Source organism: Capsicum annuum, chromosome 9, assembly GCF_002878395.1.
Source record: "Capsicum annuum cultivar UCD-10X-F1 chromosome 9, UCD10Xv1.1, whole genome shotgun sequence".
NCBI lineage: Eukaryota > Viridiplantae > Streptophyta > Magnoliopsida > Solanales > Solanaceae > Capsicum > Capsicum annuum.
The window spans coordinates 40,932,091-40,951,532 of NC_061119.1; the positions used below are offsets into that span (position 1 = coordinate 40,932,091).

At 35.2% G+C, this 19,442-nt stretch overlaps 1 protein-coding gene across 4 annotated transcripts; it reads left to right on the forward strand.

Moving 5' to 3' along the window:
- Positions 1–7,101: 7,101 nt before the first annotated feature.
- Positions 7,102–18,383, forward strand: LOC107842845 (serine/threonine-protein kinase ATG1c). 4 transcript variants are annotated; one of them, XM_016686878.2, is made up of 14 exons: positions 7,102–7,663; positions 10,958–11,078; positions 11,198–11,256; positions 12,185–12,249; positions 12,477–12,570; positions 12,652–12,732; positions 12,852–12,960; positions 13,189–13,261; positions 13,343–13,677; positions 13,808–14,163; positions 15,494–15,788; positions 16,322–16,392; positions 16,638–16,918; positions 18,023–18,383. In XM_016686878.2, the coding sequence occupies exons 1-13, from the start codon at positions 7,409–7,411 to the stop codon at positions 16,875–16,877; spliced, it is 2,154 nt and encodes a 717-aa protein (XP_016542364.1). In that variant the 5' UTR covers positions 7,102–7,408; the 3' UTR covers positions 16,878–16,918; positions 18,023–18,383. The 4 variants fall into 4 exon arrangements, with proteins under 4 accessions (XP_016542364.1, XP_016542363.1, XP_016542365.1 ...); XM_016686877.2 differs by lacking the exon at positions 18,023–18,383 and having other exon boundaries at positions 16,638–17,083; XM_016686879.2 differs by lacking the exon at positions 18,023–18,383 and having other exon boundaries at positions 7,103–7,663; positions 13,346–13,677; positions 16,638–17,083.
- Positions 18,384–19,442: the final 1,059 nt, after the last annotated feature.

Consider the following 19,442-nt stretch of genomic DNA (forward strand, 5'->3'; position numbering starts at 1 on the left):
TGATGAATTGAATTCTCCATCTTTTGCAACTGATGAATCAACTGTTGGAAGAAATCAAAACATCTCCTACAACATATAATTTATCTGTCACAATAAATAATCTATATGTTGCAACAGATATTATAACAGATAGTAAATCTGTTATGATAGACCAGACAATGTTTATTTATCTGCACGCATGTGATGACTATTAAAAAAGATAGTCGTGACTTTTTATCTAACACATTCAAAATACTGATGAATCGAATTCTCTATCTGTTGCAACTGATGAATCAACTGTTAGAAGAAATCAAAACATCTCCAAAAGATGGTCCATCTATCGCGATAATTAATACATATGTTGCAATAGATGTCTAATCTATTGCACATACAGATAATCTGTTGCAACAAATGGTAAATCTGTTGCGATAGATAGCCGATCTGTTGCAACAGCTAAATAATAACGGCTATTATCAAGTCTCAAAATCATTTTGAAAAGGTGAGAAGTATTAATGTAAAATAAAAAGTTGCAACTTTTCACATAAAATAAAATACCACCAGCTTGAATGTAATTAATTCAATAGAGCTAAATAGTCGTGCCTTTTGACCTGACACATCCCAGATTCAATCCTCTATAAATAGGTCCCTTCTTAATTTTCATTCTACTAAGCTTTATTTATTTTTTGCATTATTTCTTTTTGTGTGACATCTTCAACCACTTCTCTTCAAAGAGCATGTTCCTTTCTCATTGAGGTAAGTTTTTTTTCTGGTGTAAATCTACCAGTTGGTAGTTTACGTTGTATTATATTTAGACTCTTTTTCTTTATATTTGTCAATTCATGCATGTTCTAGATCCCTGATGGACTAGTCGAGATAGGTTTGCATCAAGAATCGACTCTTAGCCCGTTCCTTTTTGTGTTGGTGATGGACGTGTTGATGCAAAGCATTCAAGGTGAGGTACTGTGGTGTATGTTATTGGTAGATGATGTAATGCTGATTGATGAGACACGGGAGGGGGGGTGAATAAGAAATTGGAGGTTTGGAGGCAAACTCTTGAATCTAAGGGGTTCAGGTTGAGTAGTTCCAAGATGGAGTATTTGGAATGCAAGTTTAGTGACTTGAGTCAGGAGGACAGTGTTGTGTTGTTGTTGGATTCTCAGGATATTTGTAAGAAGGATAGTTTTAAGTATCTGGGTTCTGTGATTCAGGGAAATGGCGAGATTGATGAGAATGTCACTAAACGTATTGGGGCAGGTTGGATAAAGTGGAGGCTCACCTCGGGAGTGTTGTGTGATAATAAGGTGCCACTTAAGCTTAAAGACAAATTCTACAGAGTGGCAGTCTGTCCGGCTATGTTGTATGAAGTGGAGTGTTGGCCAGTCAAGAACTCCCATATTCAAAGATTGAAGGTAGCGAAAATGAGAATATTGCGTTGGATGTGTGGACTAACTAGAGAGGATAAAGTTAGGAATGATATTATCCGAGATAAGGTGGGAGTGACTTCGGTGAAGAACAAGATGTGAGAAGGAAGGTTGAGATGGTTTGGACATGTGATGAGGAGGGGCACGGATGCTACTGTTCGGAGGTGTGAGAGGCTAGCTTTGGATGACTTCAAGAGGAGTAGAGGTAGGCCTAAGAAATACTGAAGGGAGGTGATTAGGCATGACATGGAACTACTTCAGATTACTGAGGACATGACCCTAGACAGAAAAGTGTAGAGGTCACGAATTAGGGTAGACGGCTAGGGTGAGTGTGTAGATAATCTCTAGGTGATAGGGAAGTTTGGGTGTGGTGGGTGTTTTAGGACTGTGAGGGCATGTTACTACCACATGGGTATCTATGTTGTTATTTCATATTCCATATTGTTCGTATTTCTCTTATTTCCCATTTCTCTGAGACTTAGTGTTCTTATTTTTTTATCTCTTATTTCTGTTATGCTATACAACCTGTTTCATGTCTCATTACGACCTTGGTATACTATTCTCTATCTTGAGCCGAGGGTCTATCGAAAATGGCCTCTTTACTTCCTCGGAGGTAGTGGTATGGACTGCGTACATTTTACCCTCCCCAGACCTCACTTTGTGGGAATATACTGGGCCTGTTGTTGGTGTTGTTGTTGTATGCATGTTCTAGATATGGATGATCCTATTTGGGACATTGTTATTTTGCGCGACACAGTGCAAAAACTTCAGAGGTAGGTTAATGGCCTACAGAGGGAGTTAGTCACCGTGAGAGGATGATGAGGGCCCTGCTACTGCGAGTTAATTGGCTGACTGTCATTAATGATGATGATGATAATAATAATAATAATTAGAATTAGAATGTATTTTTTCTTTTAGCATATGAATTTTAATTTTTTTATATCGGATCTATACCTAATGTATTTTATTTTTCGTTTAGTGAAAAAATTATTTTTAGTCGACTATGGCTTTTTAATTCTTATTCAATTTTCATTTTGTCTATTTCTTCTAAACATATATATTAATGTTAACATGTCGACGGTTGGAGGTAAGGAGCAGTTTTGAATCCAGTAGCAATAACAATTTTGGCTTTTGAGCCCTTTCAATAGATGAACCATGTGTTAGAACAGATTGGTCATCTGTTGGGTTTCTGTCAACAGATTATCCATTTGTTGTGACAGATTTGTCGTCTATTGGAGAAAAATATTCTATTTTAATGGAACTGTGTTGTGTTCTTCCGGCTAATGTCCATCTGTTGCCACAAATGGTTAATCTGTTAAGAATAATTGTGGTCTGCTGTATTATTTAGTTTATGTTTTGCCTCTTTTTATTGATGCATAAGTTATTAAAAAAGATATTTTATATATAATAAATGATAACATTACGTTCATAACAATGAGTTAAATCTATAAAAGTCCACTACAAACAACTACACAAGTTTCTGCAATTACAACTATCATGGTGGATTACGATCCGGGCATGTAGTTCTTTTGTGGCCAGCGCGCTTACATACGGAGCACTTGTTTCTTCTTGATGAAAATGATTCTCCGACTCCACGTCTCCTCTTATATGGATTTCTTCCTGATTTGATAGTGCTTGGGTCAATATATGGAAGAGGTATTAATCTCCCCAAAATCTCTGCAGGAACAACTCAAGATTCTTCGGAAGGCACCGGAGTAATATGCCCATTATATACCATTTCGTATTGTTCCACCTAATAATATTGAGAGGAGTGCTTGTAAACTTTAGGTCTGTATTTTGGACTGTATTGAGCTCGAAACACTGCCATGGCATATGGATAGGGTATTTTGTCTAAGTCAAAAACTCTGCACGTACAAGACCTTGTTTGAAGATCAACCGTGGCAACATCACCATGACCGCTGATACTGAATTTGTAATATGCTATTTTATGAAATAATAACCTATTCCCCAAAATGACGTTCGTTGATATTATTTTTTTGATATCGAGAACAAATCGGGTTCTTTTTGGGCCCTTGAACTGCATACGCCTTTCGTTAAAAAATCGGCCATACTTCTTGTTTATTACTTTAAACATAGTCTTGATAGGAAATTCTCTTTCATCACCGGATAATGAATTTACTAATTCAACTATGTTTGATATCATAATATTATACTTATACAAAAGAATCACTTAGTACAACATCATACTAAACTTGTAACTCAAATAAGACATTAAATTCATAAGAATGTACCTATCTACCAGACAGAATGCCCGCTCCATCTCTCGAAACCGACACGTACGAGAAGTTTTGTTACCTTAGGATTCACATCCGTTATTTGATTGAAATGGTCTAAAAACTCCTCTCTACTATATGTTTTAGCTGCTCTATAAAAAAGGGTCATGACTCTTTCGTTGTGATAGTTAGTCCGAATATTCTCTCCAAGATGCCTGATGCAATAACCAAAGTAAGCTGAAGTGAAGAAAATTGAACACATCTTTGGAATACTTGGATGCCTATCCGAAACAAAGCACAACTCTTCGATGTCTTCGACGCAACTTTGCAGTTGTTCAAAAAAAATTCATATGAGTAATCACATTCCTTGTCCGCTACACAAAAAGCGGCAGGAAAGATGTGATTCTCCGCATCCTGCACCACTGCTCCTAGCATAACTCCATTTACCTGCTCCTCAAACAGGTACCGTCGATGGCTATGCCTTTTCTCAAATGTTGAAAACCTTTAATCCAAGCACCATAGCATACAAAAAAGTACTTGAACCTTCCATTTTCATCAACATGCAATGCCATCTTACTTCTGGAATTTGTGGACTCAATGATGAAATAGTAAGCCTCTAGGACTGCATACCCATGCTCGTGTGTCCCTCTAACCAAGTCCTTGGCAATCCCCATGGCTGTATATATCTTCCAATAACTGACCAGGACACCCAATTCGGTAAGGAGTTGATTGGCCAAAACCCTATTGAAGGGTCTTTGCTATCGGGGAAACTACTCCTGAAATATTCACCAAGGACCTTTGCCGTGGCGTGAGGATTTCGGCCAGAGATATGCTCAGAACCACATGTGTGATGCTTTTCATGTTTATGAATGAAAAATCTGTCAGAACTTGCATACTTCACCGCTCTCAATCACCACATGCAGTTCACATTAGCACATTTGAAGTAAAAGACACTGCTCGAATTAATCACCTTCTTTATTCTGAAATCTTTTTTCAAGCAAAAAATAAACAAAGTGGTGGATAGTTCATTCTTGTCCTTGAATGACATTCCAATAAAAAAGCCGATCCCATCGTCTTGAAGATTTCCAGACTGTGTCGATTGAGAAGAACTACCCATCGTATTGGTAGCATCAACGGGCGTAGGTGTTTGATCATCATCTGGAATATTCATGTCTAAATCATCCAACCTATCATCAAAGATGTCTTGTTGTTGTTCTTCTTCTATGTTCTGGTTCTCATTCTCTCTCGTCTTTTCAACCACGTACACCTTAACACCAGCCTGGATGAATCACTAAGATAAGCACACAACCGAACCTGATCGGTTATCTTGAAAGGCAGTACACTTTGATTTTCAAAGGAGCTGTGCATGTAGCTGATGACGAGTTCTTCAAATTGACAATTCAATCCACAATAACTGATGATTAAATTCACAAAATCATCATACGAAACATCACTTTGGACTGTCATAGCTATCATCTCTAGCATTTCACCCTCGTTCTAACGCCATACATATCGATTGCTCTTCTCGATTCATTGACCATGACAATCCACCCCTATTATTATTGATCCCTCCATTAGCGGTACCTAAATAAAGTCATTTGTTAAAAAAGTTAATAGTGGTTTCATAGTGCCGTAAATGAATCCCAATAGATGTGTAATCAGTCGCAACAGATTAATTACCTGTTGGGATTTATATTACGCTCCTGAAGCTGATTTCAACAGATGAGTCATCTATTGTAACAGGTGAATCATATGTTGCAACAGACTATATATCTGTTGGGATTGATGTTACAATACTGGGGCACCTTTGAAGCTGATTCCAATAGATGAGTGACATGTTGCAACAAATAATTAACCTGATGCAACAGATGACTTACCTGTTGCAACAGACGACGATCTGCTGGAATCGAGGCCAGGTTTTATTACAACAATTTATTAATATATTGCAACAGATATTTACCGTCTGTTGAAATCGAGTTCAGGTTCTGTTGCAATAAGTTAATAATCTGTTGCAACAGATATTTATCCTATTGCAATAGACAACACGTCTGTTGAAATCGAGTTCAGGTTTTGTTGCAGCAGGTTAATAATCTGTTGCAACAAATATTTATCCTGTTGCAACAGATAAAACGTCTATTGGAATTGAGTTTAGGTTCTGTTGTAACAGGTTACTAATCTGTTGCAACAGATATTTATCACGTTGCACCAGATAACTAATTTGTTTAAACAGATAAATCATCTGTTGCAACAGATGACCCATCAGGTCGATTTATGGTATGACTTATAGAACCATAAACATGAATCCAATATATCAGTCTTCCGTTGAAACGGATGTCTTATCTGTCGCAACAGATGATTTATCTGTTTAAACAGATGACTCTTATGTTGGATTCATGATCGGGTTCTATGATGACAAATTCAACTAAAAATCATAAGTTGACTTACCAAAGTCTCCTATGAAGTAATGCCAAAGTGGAAAGTGATGTACGAAACAAAATTTGACCTAAGAAATTGATCAAATAGCAACAGTAGCAATAACAATAACAACAACAACAACAACAAATGGTCATGAAGATGATAATGAAGTAGAAGATGATGATAATGAAGAGAAGATGATGAATATAGCAGCAACAACAATGAACAACAAGAATCGCTAAGAGAGAGAAAACAACAATGGATGAGAAGAGAGAGAAAGATGTCTTTTTTCTCCCGTTTCCCATTATATTAGGTAAACATTTAGATCAAAGTATAAATTTAAAAACTTTCGAGTTATTCTCAAACTTATCAAACTTTCTTAATCCATAATAAAGTAATTGTCACATCCACTCAATAATTAAGACTTGTTTCACCTACACTTCATTTTAAAACTCTTTTGTCACCTACAACTCAAAGTCCCATATAGCCTTAAGCAAACCACCAAACTTCCAACACTTCCTCTCATATCCCCACACAATTATTATTTGCTAAACCTAAAACAAAGCAAAAAAATATATATATATTAATTAACCAAGCTTTAAAATCAAGATTGGGAGATTGTAACCCTCCATTTTAGGAGTTTGAATTGTCTTATTTTTAAATATTTTTAATTTTTAATTATATTTTATTTTTAGAAAAATATAAAAAAAAAAGTCAAAAGATAAAAATAAGTTACTTCTGATTTTTAACTTTTAGTTTTCAAGTAACTTAAGAAAATCCGCCGAAACACACTTTTAATATTTTCAATCTACTTATTATTAGCTTTCTCATATATATATTTTTAAAATCAAGCGTTCAGACGCCTACATAATATGATAGACATGAAAGATAACTTTAATGCTCCCATCTTATAATTTACAAAGAATTATACCTCAAAAAAATTAACTACTCATATTAAAATAGAATTTTAAATAGAATAATTCTGAAATATATAAACCTCATATCAAACTTTTTGTATAACCGAGATATAAACCCACGTCAGCTCCTCAACTCAAATCCCATTCTTTACAATAATATTATGACATAACCCCATTAATCACTCCTTTTTTATAACACAAATCATTTCCTTCTTCAATTTCAAAGGCAATAATCACACCATTAGCATATAACCATAGTTCATCACTAAGCTCAAAAAAACAAAAAAACACCTCCCTTAATCTCCAACTTCAATCTTAATTTGACCGTTGTGGACTTTCCTCTCTAATAACACCGTGTTTGGCTGTTGTGCACCTCTCAAATAACACCGTGTTTGGCGATTCACCTCTCTGAAAATCGAAAAGTTCTATTAGGGTTTTCGAGATGGCGCAATCGATGAGCAGAGGAGGAGGAGGGAGGTGTGTAGTAGGTGACTATGTAGTAGGTAAGCAAATCGGCGCCGGCTCTTTTTCGACGGTGTGGCATGCTAGGCATCGAATTCATGGAACCGAAGTGGCTATAAAGGAGATCGCTACAGCGAGGCTAAATAATAAACTTCAAGAGAGTTTGAAATCGGAAATTGTCATTTTGCAGAAGATTAATCATCCTAATATTATTCGCTTGCACGATATGATCGAGGTTCGTAATCGGTAAATTCAGTTACTAAGTGCGCACCTAAAGTATCCCGATGTTTTGAGTTTATGCCTGAATTATTATGTGTGCTAGTTTTTTTACCTGAATTATATCGCCGACTATTTATCAATTATTCACGACCTAAAGTTTCCGAATTTTTGAGTTTTGTGCCTGAACTATCATGTTTGTTTGTTTCTTTTTTTTACATGAATTATCATAGACTATTTATCAATTGTTCACTTTCCTACTTGGATTATGATGATATTTCAGGTAGGAAAAGTGATGTGTGTTTTTGATAAATAGTTGTTGATATTTTAGATAGAAATGGAACTCGAAAAATGGGGATACTTTAGGTTTACCCATGTTTTCTAAATAATCCTAATATTATTTGTTTGCACGATATGATCGAGGTTCGTTGTCGTCAAATTCAATTTCAAATACATCTAAAAGTATTGTTGGGTTCGAAATCGAGAGGGCGTCATGCGGAAGCTATTAGTTGCAAACTATGAGACGATAAATCAGACAATAAAGAAAACAATACTAAAAAATATAAAATTATTATATGTTCTGGCCAATTGGCCTACATATTATAAAGCTTAATATTTAAAAAAACACAAAAACTAATGAGAGAGAAAATCTCTCCTAACCAAAACTCTTAAACGACTATATTGTGGATGTTCTTGTGATATGGTATAAGAAGGGGTTTTCTATTTATAAAGTTCCAAAACCTTTCCTCCAAGAAAAAAATTTGCCAAATATGGAAAAAAATTATATTTTTCTTTTAGGAAAAGTAAAAGTAATTATGGTATTACTTTTATTTTCCTTCTAAAAAAAGTAAAACTTAATTTTGGTAAGAAAATCAGGGCAAAAACCCTAATAAATCTCCCCTTTTGGCTTGATTTTCTGGCAAAATATTCTTGATCTTCCTTCTTCACACGATTTTCATATATCGCTGTTGCTTACCATGATTAAAAGTTGATATGAGTTGAAAATTGAAGTCCTATGCGTTGAAAATAAACGCATGGGTTAATATTATTGGAGCCCTGTGTTATAAGTAATAGGGTTAAAAGTGGAGCATTGTGCACTGAAAGTGAGCACAGGTTAAAAGTCGAGCTCATGCGTTAAAAATATATGCACGAGTTGAAAGGAGCCCTAGCATAAAAGTTAAGCAGGGGTTAAAAGTTGAAGTCCATAAACATGGGTTGAAAATTGATTTTGATTTTAAAAATGAATTAGCAGCAGAATTGTTGAAATTTTGTTTGAAACTTTTTCTCCCCATGTAGTTTTTTTTAACCTTTTTTTTTTTCAAAAAACTTCATCATCGCCAAGTTCATTGCAACTTTGATGTTAAACTGTCCTCAATTGAACCATTGGATCTTTGAACATAGGTTCTGATACCACTTGTTGGGTTCGAAATCGAGAGGGCGTTATGCGGAAGCTATTAGTTGCAAACTATGAGACGATAAATGAGACGACAAAGAAAACAATGCCAAAAAACATAAAATTATTATATGTTTTTGCCAATTGGCCTACATATTATAAAATCTAATATTTAAAAAAAACACAAAAACTAATGAGAGAAAATCTCCCCCTAACTAAAACTCTTAAACGACTACATTGTGGATGTTCTTGTATTATGATATAAGAAGGGGTTTTTTCTTTATAGAGTTCCAAAACCTTTCCTTCAAGAAAAAGGTTTGCCAAATATGAAAATTTTTTTTTTTTTTCTTTTAGGAAAAATAAAAGTAATTATGATTTTACTTTTATTTTCCTTCTAAAAAAAAAAAAACTTAATTTTGGTAAGAAAATCAGGGCAAAAATCCTAACAAGTATCCCTATTTTTCGAGTTTCGTACTTGAACTTACATGTGTGTGAGTATTATATTGAATTATCACCGACTATTTATCAATTGTTCACTTTTGAAATTTCAAGTAGGAGAAGTGAATAATTGATAGTTCATTGAGGTATGTTTTGATATATAGTTGGTGATAATTTTAAGTAGGAAACTCACACAGCTGGTAGCTCTAGCTCTGGTGTGAAGCTCGAAAAATCGGGATACTTTAGTTGTATTGTCAAATTTAGTTTCAACCACATGTAGAGTATCCCGACTTTTCAATTTTTATATTTGAACTATCATGTGTGTGAGTTTTCTACCTATATTATCACCGACGATTTATCAATTGTTCACGTTTTTGTACCTGAGATATCACGACAATTCAGGTAGGAAAAGTGAATAATTGATAGTTGAATTGTGTTTTGATAAATAGTTGGTGATAGTTTAGGTAGGAACTCGCTTATATGATAGTTCAGGTATGAAACTTGAAAAAAGGGGACATTTATAAGTGTGTTTTTGACCATTAATTTCTTCTTCTTTTTTTATGTGTGTTAATCAATGAAATATGCATCTTTCTGCTAAGAGAAATACTATACTTCATAGTCAAATTGCAGCTTGCTGATAAAATTAATGTACTTGTTTGAGTCTGTGGAGCAATTGGAGAAAGAAGAGAATCTAGGATTTCTAGAACATGGTGCACGACTACAGGAAAAAGAAGGAAAAATGTATTAAGTGAAAATTGATCTCTATTACCCTAGGTAATTAACTCAAACATTCAACCAAGTGCACCATTTATCTTTCATGTAGCATGGGTATCATCAAATAAAATTATACCAATTTTAAAAAATATATAAGTAAAATATGGTTCACGTGCCCATATATTTCCTATAAATTCGCCCTTGATTCGAAATAATAAAGGTTAATCGGAATGGTTGTTTGGATGCACGGAGTTTTTGGATATTGGGTTTATGCATTTGGAACTTTGAGCAGTATAGAATTTTGTGCTCATTTTGTCGGGACTTGAGATAATATTTAGTTGGTGAAAGTTTCGATTGAAAGAAGGAACTAGATAAAGAAAATGCACATTATGCGTTGCCTGTTTATTTGTCTTCATGTTGTTATAAAAAAATGTGTAACTTCATTTTGTATAAACTGATAGAAAGAAGGAAGTAATAGGTGTAACTTTTCAGTTAGTTCAATGGAAACTAGAACTGGGCAGATTCAGCTTTTTATCTACCCCTGAAAACTCTCAAACAATGTATCTAAGCTCTGCTTGAGCATAGACCATTTACTTCGCTTAGTCTATAGTCCAAGTCTCGTGTCACTTATTTTTCTACTTTTCATTTTGGATGCACTGTATTACTGATTACAAATATGGTTAAAGTACAAACGGAACGTGTTTCTGCTTGAATGTTATATTATTTTTTCCTTTCTGATCTTAATGCAACCTTGTGCATGGGATATAGGAGGTGGGAAAAATATATATTGTTTTGGAGTACTGCAAAGGAGGTGATCTTTCTATGTACATTCAACAACGCCAAGGGAAAATTCCAGAAGAAACTGCAAAACATTTTATGCAGCAACTTGGTTTGTTCGAACCTTCTATTTCTTTGGCGCAACTTCCCTTTTTCACGTGTAGAGTGAATGAATTTTACCATCACATGAATTCAAACATGCTAGCGTTCATGTTCATTTCTTCATTGCAGCATCTGGTCTAAAAATTCTCCGCAACAATAATCTAATCCATAGGGATCTAAAGCCTCAGGTTTCGCTTCCTTCTACTATTATACTGTAAATTTTTATTTAAACTTGCTGTTCCTCATAAGCCTCAGATGTATACCTTCCATAGTTCTTATTGAAGTTAATGGGCATCTAATGATTTTCATGCTAGCTTTTCTATGCTTAAAAATATTAAAAATTGTGTGAGCTGCAAAGAGACTGTTCGATTACTTGTTCACCACGTAGCACTTTGTTAGCCATCTGTTGTATTAATCATCACGCGGAGCTTAGTATTTGGCAGTTTTACTGCACAAACCATAGATTGGAATGGTTCACATGGATCCAAGGTAATTGAGGTGTGAAGTTGCATCATTTTCTTGTAGCTATTGTATCTCTCATACAGAGATTTTGAATAATCACCATAGCTGCTGTGGACAACACTCTTTAAAAAGATAAAAAAGAAAAATGAAAGCATCAAAGGAGATGAATCCCTTTAAACAGATATGTAGTATTCATATCAGCAAATTACTAGATTCTAGTTGAGGGAGCTAAAGTGGTTTGGTTTTCTAGGAGTTGAGTTCTTGCATGTCTCTGGTGTAGTACTCCCTCAGTCACTTTTACTTGTCCAGTATTCCAAAAATAAATTTTCACTTTTACTTGCACTTTTAACATATCAAGAAAAGATAATTTTTTTTCATGTTTTACCCTCAACGTTAATTACTGAGTTCCTCATCCCAAGACCTAAGAATATACATCAATTGATATGGGTATTCTGGTAACATATTCATATTCATCATTGTTTCTTTAAGGGGCGTGCAAAGTTCAAAGTGGACTAGTAGAAGTGAACGGAGGGAGTATTTCATTTATTCACAGAAAATAATACTTCATGAATATTTTTGAGAAATTGAATTGGTATGGTTAGTGGAAGTGGCCAATTCATTAACTTGTTGCTTTTTTTTTTCACGATCAAACAGAATCTCCTCTTATCCTCAAACCATGACCGCTCCACCTTGAAGATTGCTGATTTTGGGTTTGCAAGGTAAAATTATCCATTTGGTAAATGTCTTTTTGCTGATGTATTCTCCTCCCTCTCCTTCCCCCTTTTGAATAACCTGAATTCCAGCAGTTCATTTTCCATTAGAAACACTTCTTCTGTATTTTCTGTCCTATGTTTCCCTCTATATAAGTTGCAAGTTTACTGGCTAAATGTTCCTAAGTGGTCCACTCAAAAGTCATAATGATTTAAACCACCTCTTTCTTTGTTAGGTCTTTGCAACCTAGGGGTCTTGCTGAAACACTTTGTGGTTCACCATTGTACATGGCTCCAGAAATAATGCAACTTCAGAAGTATGATGCTAAGGTGATATATTCTTTCTATGATTCCCATCCATAGTCTAGTAATATCATTTCAAGTTCCTATTAATTTTGGCTGCAAACACAGGCAGATCTCTGGAGCGTCGGTGCCATCCTGTTTCAGCTTGTAACTGGCAAAACCCCGTTTACTGGAAACAATCAAATCCAGGTTTAATATCTTCACATTGCGAACTTCTTATGGTGGCGCTTTTGAGGTTCAATTTTTCCATTGATATTCGAAGTCTTTGACACAAAGTTCTAAATTTTCTCCCTCCATGTTTGCTGCAGTTACTCCAGAACATATTAAAGTCGACTGAATTGCTGTTTCCTCCAAGTGCAAAAAATTTAAGCCCGAACTGCATGGATTTGTGTAAAAAATTGTTGCGCCGTTATCCAGGTACTTAATTCGAGTGGTCTAGATTTCAACTGTATATAATCAAAACTCAGAGACTTGATTACTTGTATCATTGTTCCCTACACGCTTTGCCATTGTGAACTTTTCAAATAGAGAAGGTTGTCAGCTTATCAGTATTTACCTTAACAATAACAAATCTAAATTTTTCATTACCTGACAATTTCTCATTAAAATTTCAAAACTTGTCTTTCATGTATCCTTAATGCACAGTGGAGCGGTTGACATTTGAAGAGTTCTTTAACCACCCATTTCTTGCACAGAAGCAGCCAGATGAGCTATCTTGGTAAAGTAGTTAATGAATTCTAGTTCTCATTATTACAAATTATTTCATCTGTCGGATTCGACTTATGTTGGACATGGTCAGCAGGGATACGAGACCTCAAAGGGTAATAAGTGGTTTTCCTATATCAGAAGGCTATCGCGTGAGGAGCACAGAGGATGCTTTTCAAGAAGATGGTTTACCCTTTCGTCTAGATGATGATTCCAGCGTTCCTGTTGGTAGTCCTTCATTTGCTGGGAGATTACCACAGAGGTTGTCATATGTTTTTTCTTGTGATGCAAAAGCTGAAAGGAAGGAAGTTACTAGTAGTACCCCACGCAAAACAGATAGTATTGACTCTAGCCACCGGCAGTCAGAAAAGAACCTGAAGGAATCTATTGATCTGAAGGACCATAGACAAGCAGCTAATCGTTCAAAAGGTTTTATTTTGCAACACTATTCCCAATTCCCCTTTGCCTTGAAGTTTGAGGAAATTTATGTTTTGCTTGGATCTACAGTCAGTTTGGCTAATACTAACTTTCTGATTATGGTATTCACTCCATTCAACAGCGGTGGATTCATTTGAGTTGATTGATCAGGACTATGTCATTGTTTCTGGCCCCCCCGTGGACTCATATTCTTCAGCAAGTGCTTCTAGGCTTAGCAATATGCCATTCAGATCAAGCTGTTCCCTGCAAGCATCTGCGAGTGTAGGTCCTAGACCAAGTGACCCAGTGCCTATTGTGGGTCCTCCACTTAGCAGCATAGTCCATTTAGCAAGTTTGGAAAATCCCCCATCTGCACCTGGAGCTTCACAAGTATACACCGATATAAATTGTTTGGAGCAGCTGCCAACTGATGGCATGGCCAGAATAGAGTCCCTGCAGCGTTCTGCCTCTGCTATCATGGAATTAGTAAATGAGAAGGTAACTCAAAGTGATGACATTTTCTCCACAGCTGTGTGTGTTGGATGCGATATAGCATGTAGGGGTGCAGGGAAAGAATACACTCTCTAGCCTAGTTTCTTGTAGATCATGCATCCCATTTCTTTAGCTTTGATCCCATGCTTCATTTAGAGCATTAGCTGTTGTTCTACAACAGCCTTGCTACTTTACACCATTGATTTGGTTACCCAAATATAGGAGTCTAATATGTTTGCTCAAGTTGGATTCATCTAAATTTATCCTGTTCTTGCAGATCCTTTCATTAGCTTTTTGCTGTTTATTGTTGTAGTTCTTTACTAGAACAACATTTGATTATCCTAATGTATTTTGTTCTTTCCTTGATACAAACTATTCTTATTTTACTTTCCTCCATATATCTCATAGAATATCTAAATCTTGATGTACATCTTTTATAATATGTTATACCTTGACATAGTTTACTCAGTGTGCAGCTGAATGAGAAACATCTTTTTTTTATTTCCTTTTTGTACAAATATGTGGAGTTTAATGTGTACTTAGTGTTTTCAGCAATGAGCTGATCTTTACATACATAAATCAACTTTTTGATTCCTGAAGAAACATTAACAAGAATTTGATGAAGCCAAACTTTGTTGTTCCCTTAAGCGCATTCATTCTGATTTATTGATTTGTTCCCATCTGAGATTAGTTTATTCAGCAGTCCAGGCAAATGAAGACGCTAATTATGGAACAAAAATAGAGAACATCCAATCAACAGTATTGCACAATAATATCTCCCGATAAACCATATCAGATAGTGATAACCATTTATTTGGGATACAAACTTACTAGAAAGTGTAAAGTGGTGAGATTGATGGAATAAGAAATACCCAAAAAAAATAAGTAATACCCATAAATGCAAATGTTTGAACTAGTTTGCAAGTTTGACTACGGCCAAGCCTCACTTTTAAGAGAGCTGACAAGAGAACAAGAAAAGAAAGATACTATGATTTCTGCATTGAATTTATCAGCAAAAACAAGAGTTACAGTCCAAACTTCAGCTCAGTCAATCTTGATCATTGTTCGTTGTATCATCCGATTTTTCATCGTTACTGCATTCACCTTGCTAATATCAGGTGATTGCAAGTGCTTGGAGAGCTTATGATGTTAATTGTTAACTGTCGGTCTTCTACCTTTTTCTGTTAAGATACTTATTGTCTTAATATGTGCTTTCAAGTTTTGGTGCTCAAGAGATGTTATATTCAAAATCTTTGTGCTGATTCTTCTGTTATCTATGCAATTATTAGTTCCTTTCTGGTATGTTTCTTCAAATAGTTCTTGCTTTCTCTTGAAGGTTGAGGCACACAAGCATCTGGAAGCATTTTCAATTCAGCTAGTCATTCTTGCTATATGGAAGCAAGCTTTGGATATTTGTCATACACAAGCGGCATCGGCAATTGAAGGAAGTCCAAACCAAGAAACGATCAGATCAAACGAAATCATGAAGAAAGGTCAAGTTAGTCTTTACATAAAAGAGCATCTTGATGCTACTAACATGTTGGGGCCGGAAAATGTGTGCTCTCATATTGAAAAAGCATTTCTTGGTGAAGTTGGTAGTGCAGAGGAACTTGCCAAACATATAGAGCCTGGTATATTCTCCGACTAACTACTGTCAATTTGTCCTTCATGCCCCCTCTATTTGTTCAATCTCTATGTGATTTATGTGTGATGCTGCAACTGTGCTTGTGACATCTTGTTTCCTGTTTCCCCTATCTATTCTACTGCAATCATTTACTAGTTCCTATAGACCTGGCACACTCCTTCCATAGCCGCCACCAAGACAAATTATGCAAGTAATCTTGGTGGTTTATTCAGATAGATAGAACTAGTTTTACCAAATTATGATACAAACTAGTTCGTGCAAAATAATTTGGATGATACGAACTGGAGATAAAAGAGCCATCTGTTGAGCTTGTAATTATCCCTTGGTATTTTCATGTGTGTGTGTATCAAATATTATTCTCAGCTATTATTTTACAACTGGGTTGAAAGCAATCAAAGCAACCTAGGTACTTTGGCATAGGAATGTATTCATTTTTTACTCGATTATGATACATAGCACTTCTTTTTATGGTCTTGGACAAAAAGCTAAAGAGCTTGCTTCTGCTGTTGGTTTTCCCAGGAAATACAGAGGTTCCAGATGCGATGGAAATGATATTTCAATCTGCCTTGACTTTTGGTAGAAAGGGAGCTGTAAGTGTTCTTTATCTTGGTCTCTGTGTTTTTGTTGGATTGTAGTCCAGCATAAATAAAGTGATTTTCATCACAATCGGATACTTTTTTTTTTGTGCATGTAATATCCTTGTCTCTACTACTACTGGTTCAGATGTTTCATCTTTTCTTTAAGAAGGCAACAGTCCCTATCTATGAAGGTTTTTGTTTAACGAGACCTAATATGTTACACTAAGCATTTACCAGAAGTTATGATACTGTGGCAGGTTGATGAGTACATGGGTCGGACTGGAGATGCAGTTAAGTTTTATTCAAAAGCCGTGCAGTTGTTAGCATTTCTTCAAGTGGAAGCACCATCTCTGATTCTAAACCCTCCATTTTCTCTAACAAACTCAGATCGTTATAGGCTTCAAAATTACATTGATGTCCTTAATAACAGGCAAAGCATTTCAAGGTCTCAAATGATGACTCTGCTCAAGTGTGAAGATCAACACTGCTCTCCATAAGGAGCAGAGATAGAGCTGTCAATACAAAACAATGATAACATGTCAGTGTCTTATTCTGTAAAATTCTTTTATATGTACAGTTATTCTTTTAGCTATATAAAGTGAAAAGGAAAAAGGAAAAATAGCAACTATTTTCTTTAACGATTGTAACATCAAGTTTCTCTTCAAGAAAATTTCAATGCCACTGGATCATCTCTTCATATTCATCTGGAGGCAAAGCCTCTTTCAGCACACTGAGCTCTTTGTTAGCTGATATCCAATCTTTTCTAAGGACTAGTGGTATGCGTTTACGTTTCTTTTGAGGGATCATACCTTTGTAATCTTAGTGGGGCAGTCCCCGTTTTGGAGATAAATTCCCAGCCTGTAAGCAAGTCAACATGGTTAAAAGCTCTCGATGCCCTAATGGTTGGGAGTGTTTACGATCACTCTTGAAATCCTTTGTAGGAGTGTTAATATAAGAAATCCTGTTGGTTTGTCCATGCCATTGAGCTTCGATACTCTAAAATAATAGTTGTGTGCTCTGGCTTGGTTTGACCTTCGCGAACAATTTTCTTTCAGCTATCAAATTCAAAGCTTGATCTCATCTCTCTTCTTTTGATAGTTTAGTGTATTATTGTTGGCATGGAAGGAGTTCATCTTGCATCGATGCTCTGGTGGCACTTGCATTGATTTAAGAATTAACTTCAGATATCTATATCTATAATAATTATAGGAGTTGGTGGATTTTGATTTTGCGATTTAGTGATATGGTAATTACCACCCAGGATTGTGGTGGGATGATCCCTCCACCCTTAACCTGAAAAATTTGGAAACAAAATTTATGACCAACTACATGCTTTAAACTGTGCATTTGTGGATCCAGATTTTAACATGCTACAATAAACAATAGAATAAAAGCATACTGTGATTATTAAATACCGTATTACAGTTACTTGTATCATAATTTGTAGTCCACAGCCACACAATCCTGATCTAACCCTCTAAGGGATCGTTTGGTAGAGTGTATAAGAACAATGCAGAATATAGTGTATTAGTAATACTTGTTTTAGTTATGCTTGTATTAGTTATGCATATATTATTTCTTATACATTGTTTGGTTTGATGTATGAGAAATGATACATCTTACATAATTTCTATAAAAGCAGGGGCGGATCTATTAAGAGAGTTGGGGGTGCCACGCCACCCGCAAACTTCGACGGAAGAGCTCTCTATATACATATATATACACGGATATAGTCAAATAATTAACATGCCACCCCCAAGACTGAAGTATTGTTTGGTCGAAGTGGTAGAGTGTCACCTCCGCTGGCAGCCTTACTTTTTTCCTTAATTTTAGGCTGAAGTTAAGCCACAAATAACTACTAGTTGAGAATCCCTTTTTTATATATGTATTAATAGTATTTATATTGAATTTTTCTTTTATTTTTCAAATATTAATAGTTAATATTTGTATTAAAAAGTGCATAATTTTATTCTCTCTCCTCAAATTAAAAAAAAAAACTATTCCTCTCAAATTTCATTCCCAAATCATCATTGCTCTCTGCTTGTTTGGTCTTTGCTGCTGCTACCGCCGAAGTTTATGGCATCGCTGGCGAAGGTCAAGGCCTCAGCCTCACCGGCCACCTCTCTCCACATCCATTGTTAAGTTTACTTGGCACCCAGAGAGTCTGAATTCTGGATTCGCCTCTGTATAAAAGAAATGTTTATTTACAAAAATACCCTTCTTTGATTTTGTACACTTTTTTACAACAAATTTCTTTTGTCATCTCAAACATAATTAGTATTGTTGAACTAACATATAGAGGTTTAAGATTAATTGCAAGATCTTCGTTTTTGTGCAGAAATGTTACGCCGACGAATTAACATAGTTGAAACAAAAATAAAATACAAGACGTAAAATTAAGAAATAGTCTCATTTTTTAAAAATATTTTTAAAGACCCTCGAAGCAAAGAAAAAATATGTTATGGTTATTTAAATCAACTATTCATTGTTATAAATTAAAATTGTGGGAAAAGAAATTGTGAAATGTTTTGAAAAGATTCACTATTGCAAATTAAAATAGCGGGAAAAAAAATGGTGAAATATTTTGAGAGAAAAATTGAGGGGTATTAAGGTCATTTAATAAGTTAATGCATACGTTTAAAGTCTTTGTATTACTAATACTCAGGAAATAGTGTAATACTAATACACAGTTCAATACGCAATAGTGTGTATAACTAATGCTAGCATTAGTTATACATAGACAGAAAGACGTATCAAATAAGGTATTAGTAATACACATTAACTAATGCATGCATTATATTTTACAATACACTCTACCAAACGATTCCTCAAGAGACTAAAGTTTTGCCTGAAAAAGCTAATAAATATCCCCACCTTTGATGTAGGGTCATTTTGATTTATTAAGTATGTCTTTCATTATTTGCTTTGCATAAAGTACGAAGCCATAGAACTGTTGGAAAAAATGCTACAATATTGATATTGGATAGGAATTGATAATGATAAGAAAGTTATCACAAACATTGTGTCGTGACAAGCCACCGCCTTGAAAGCGATTTCGACCC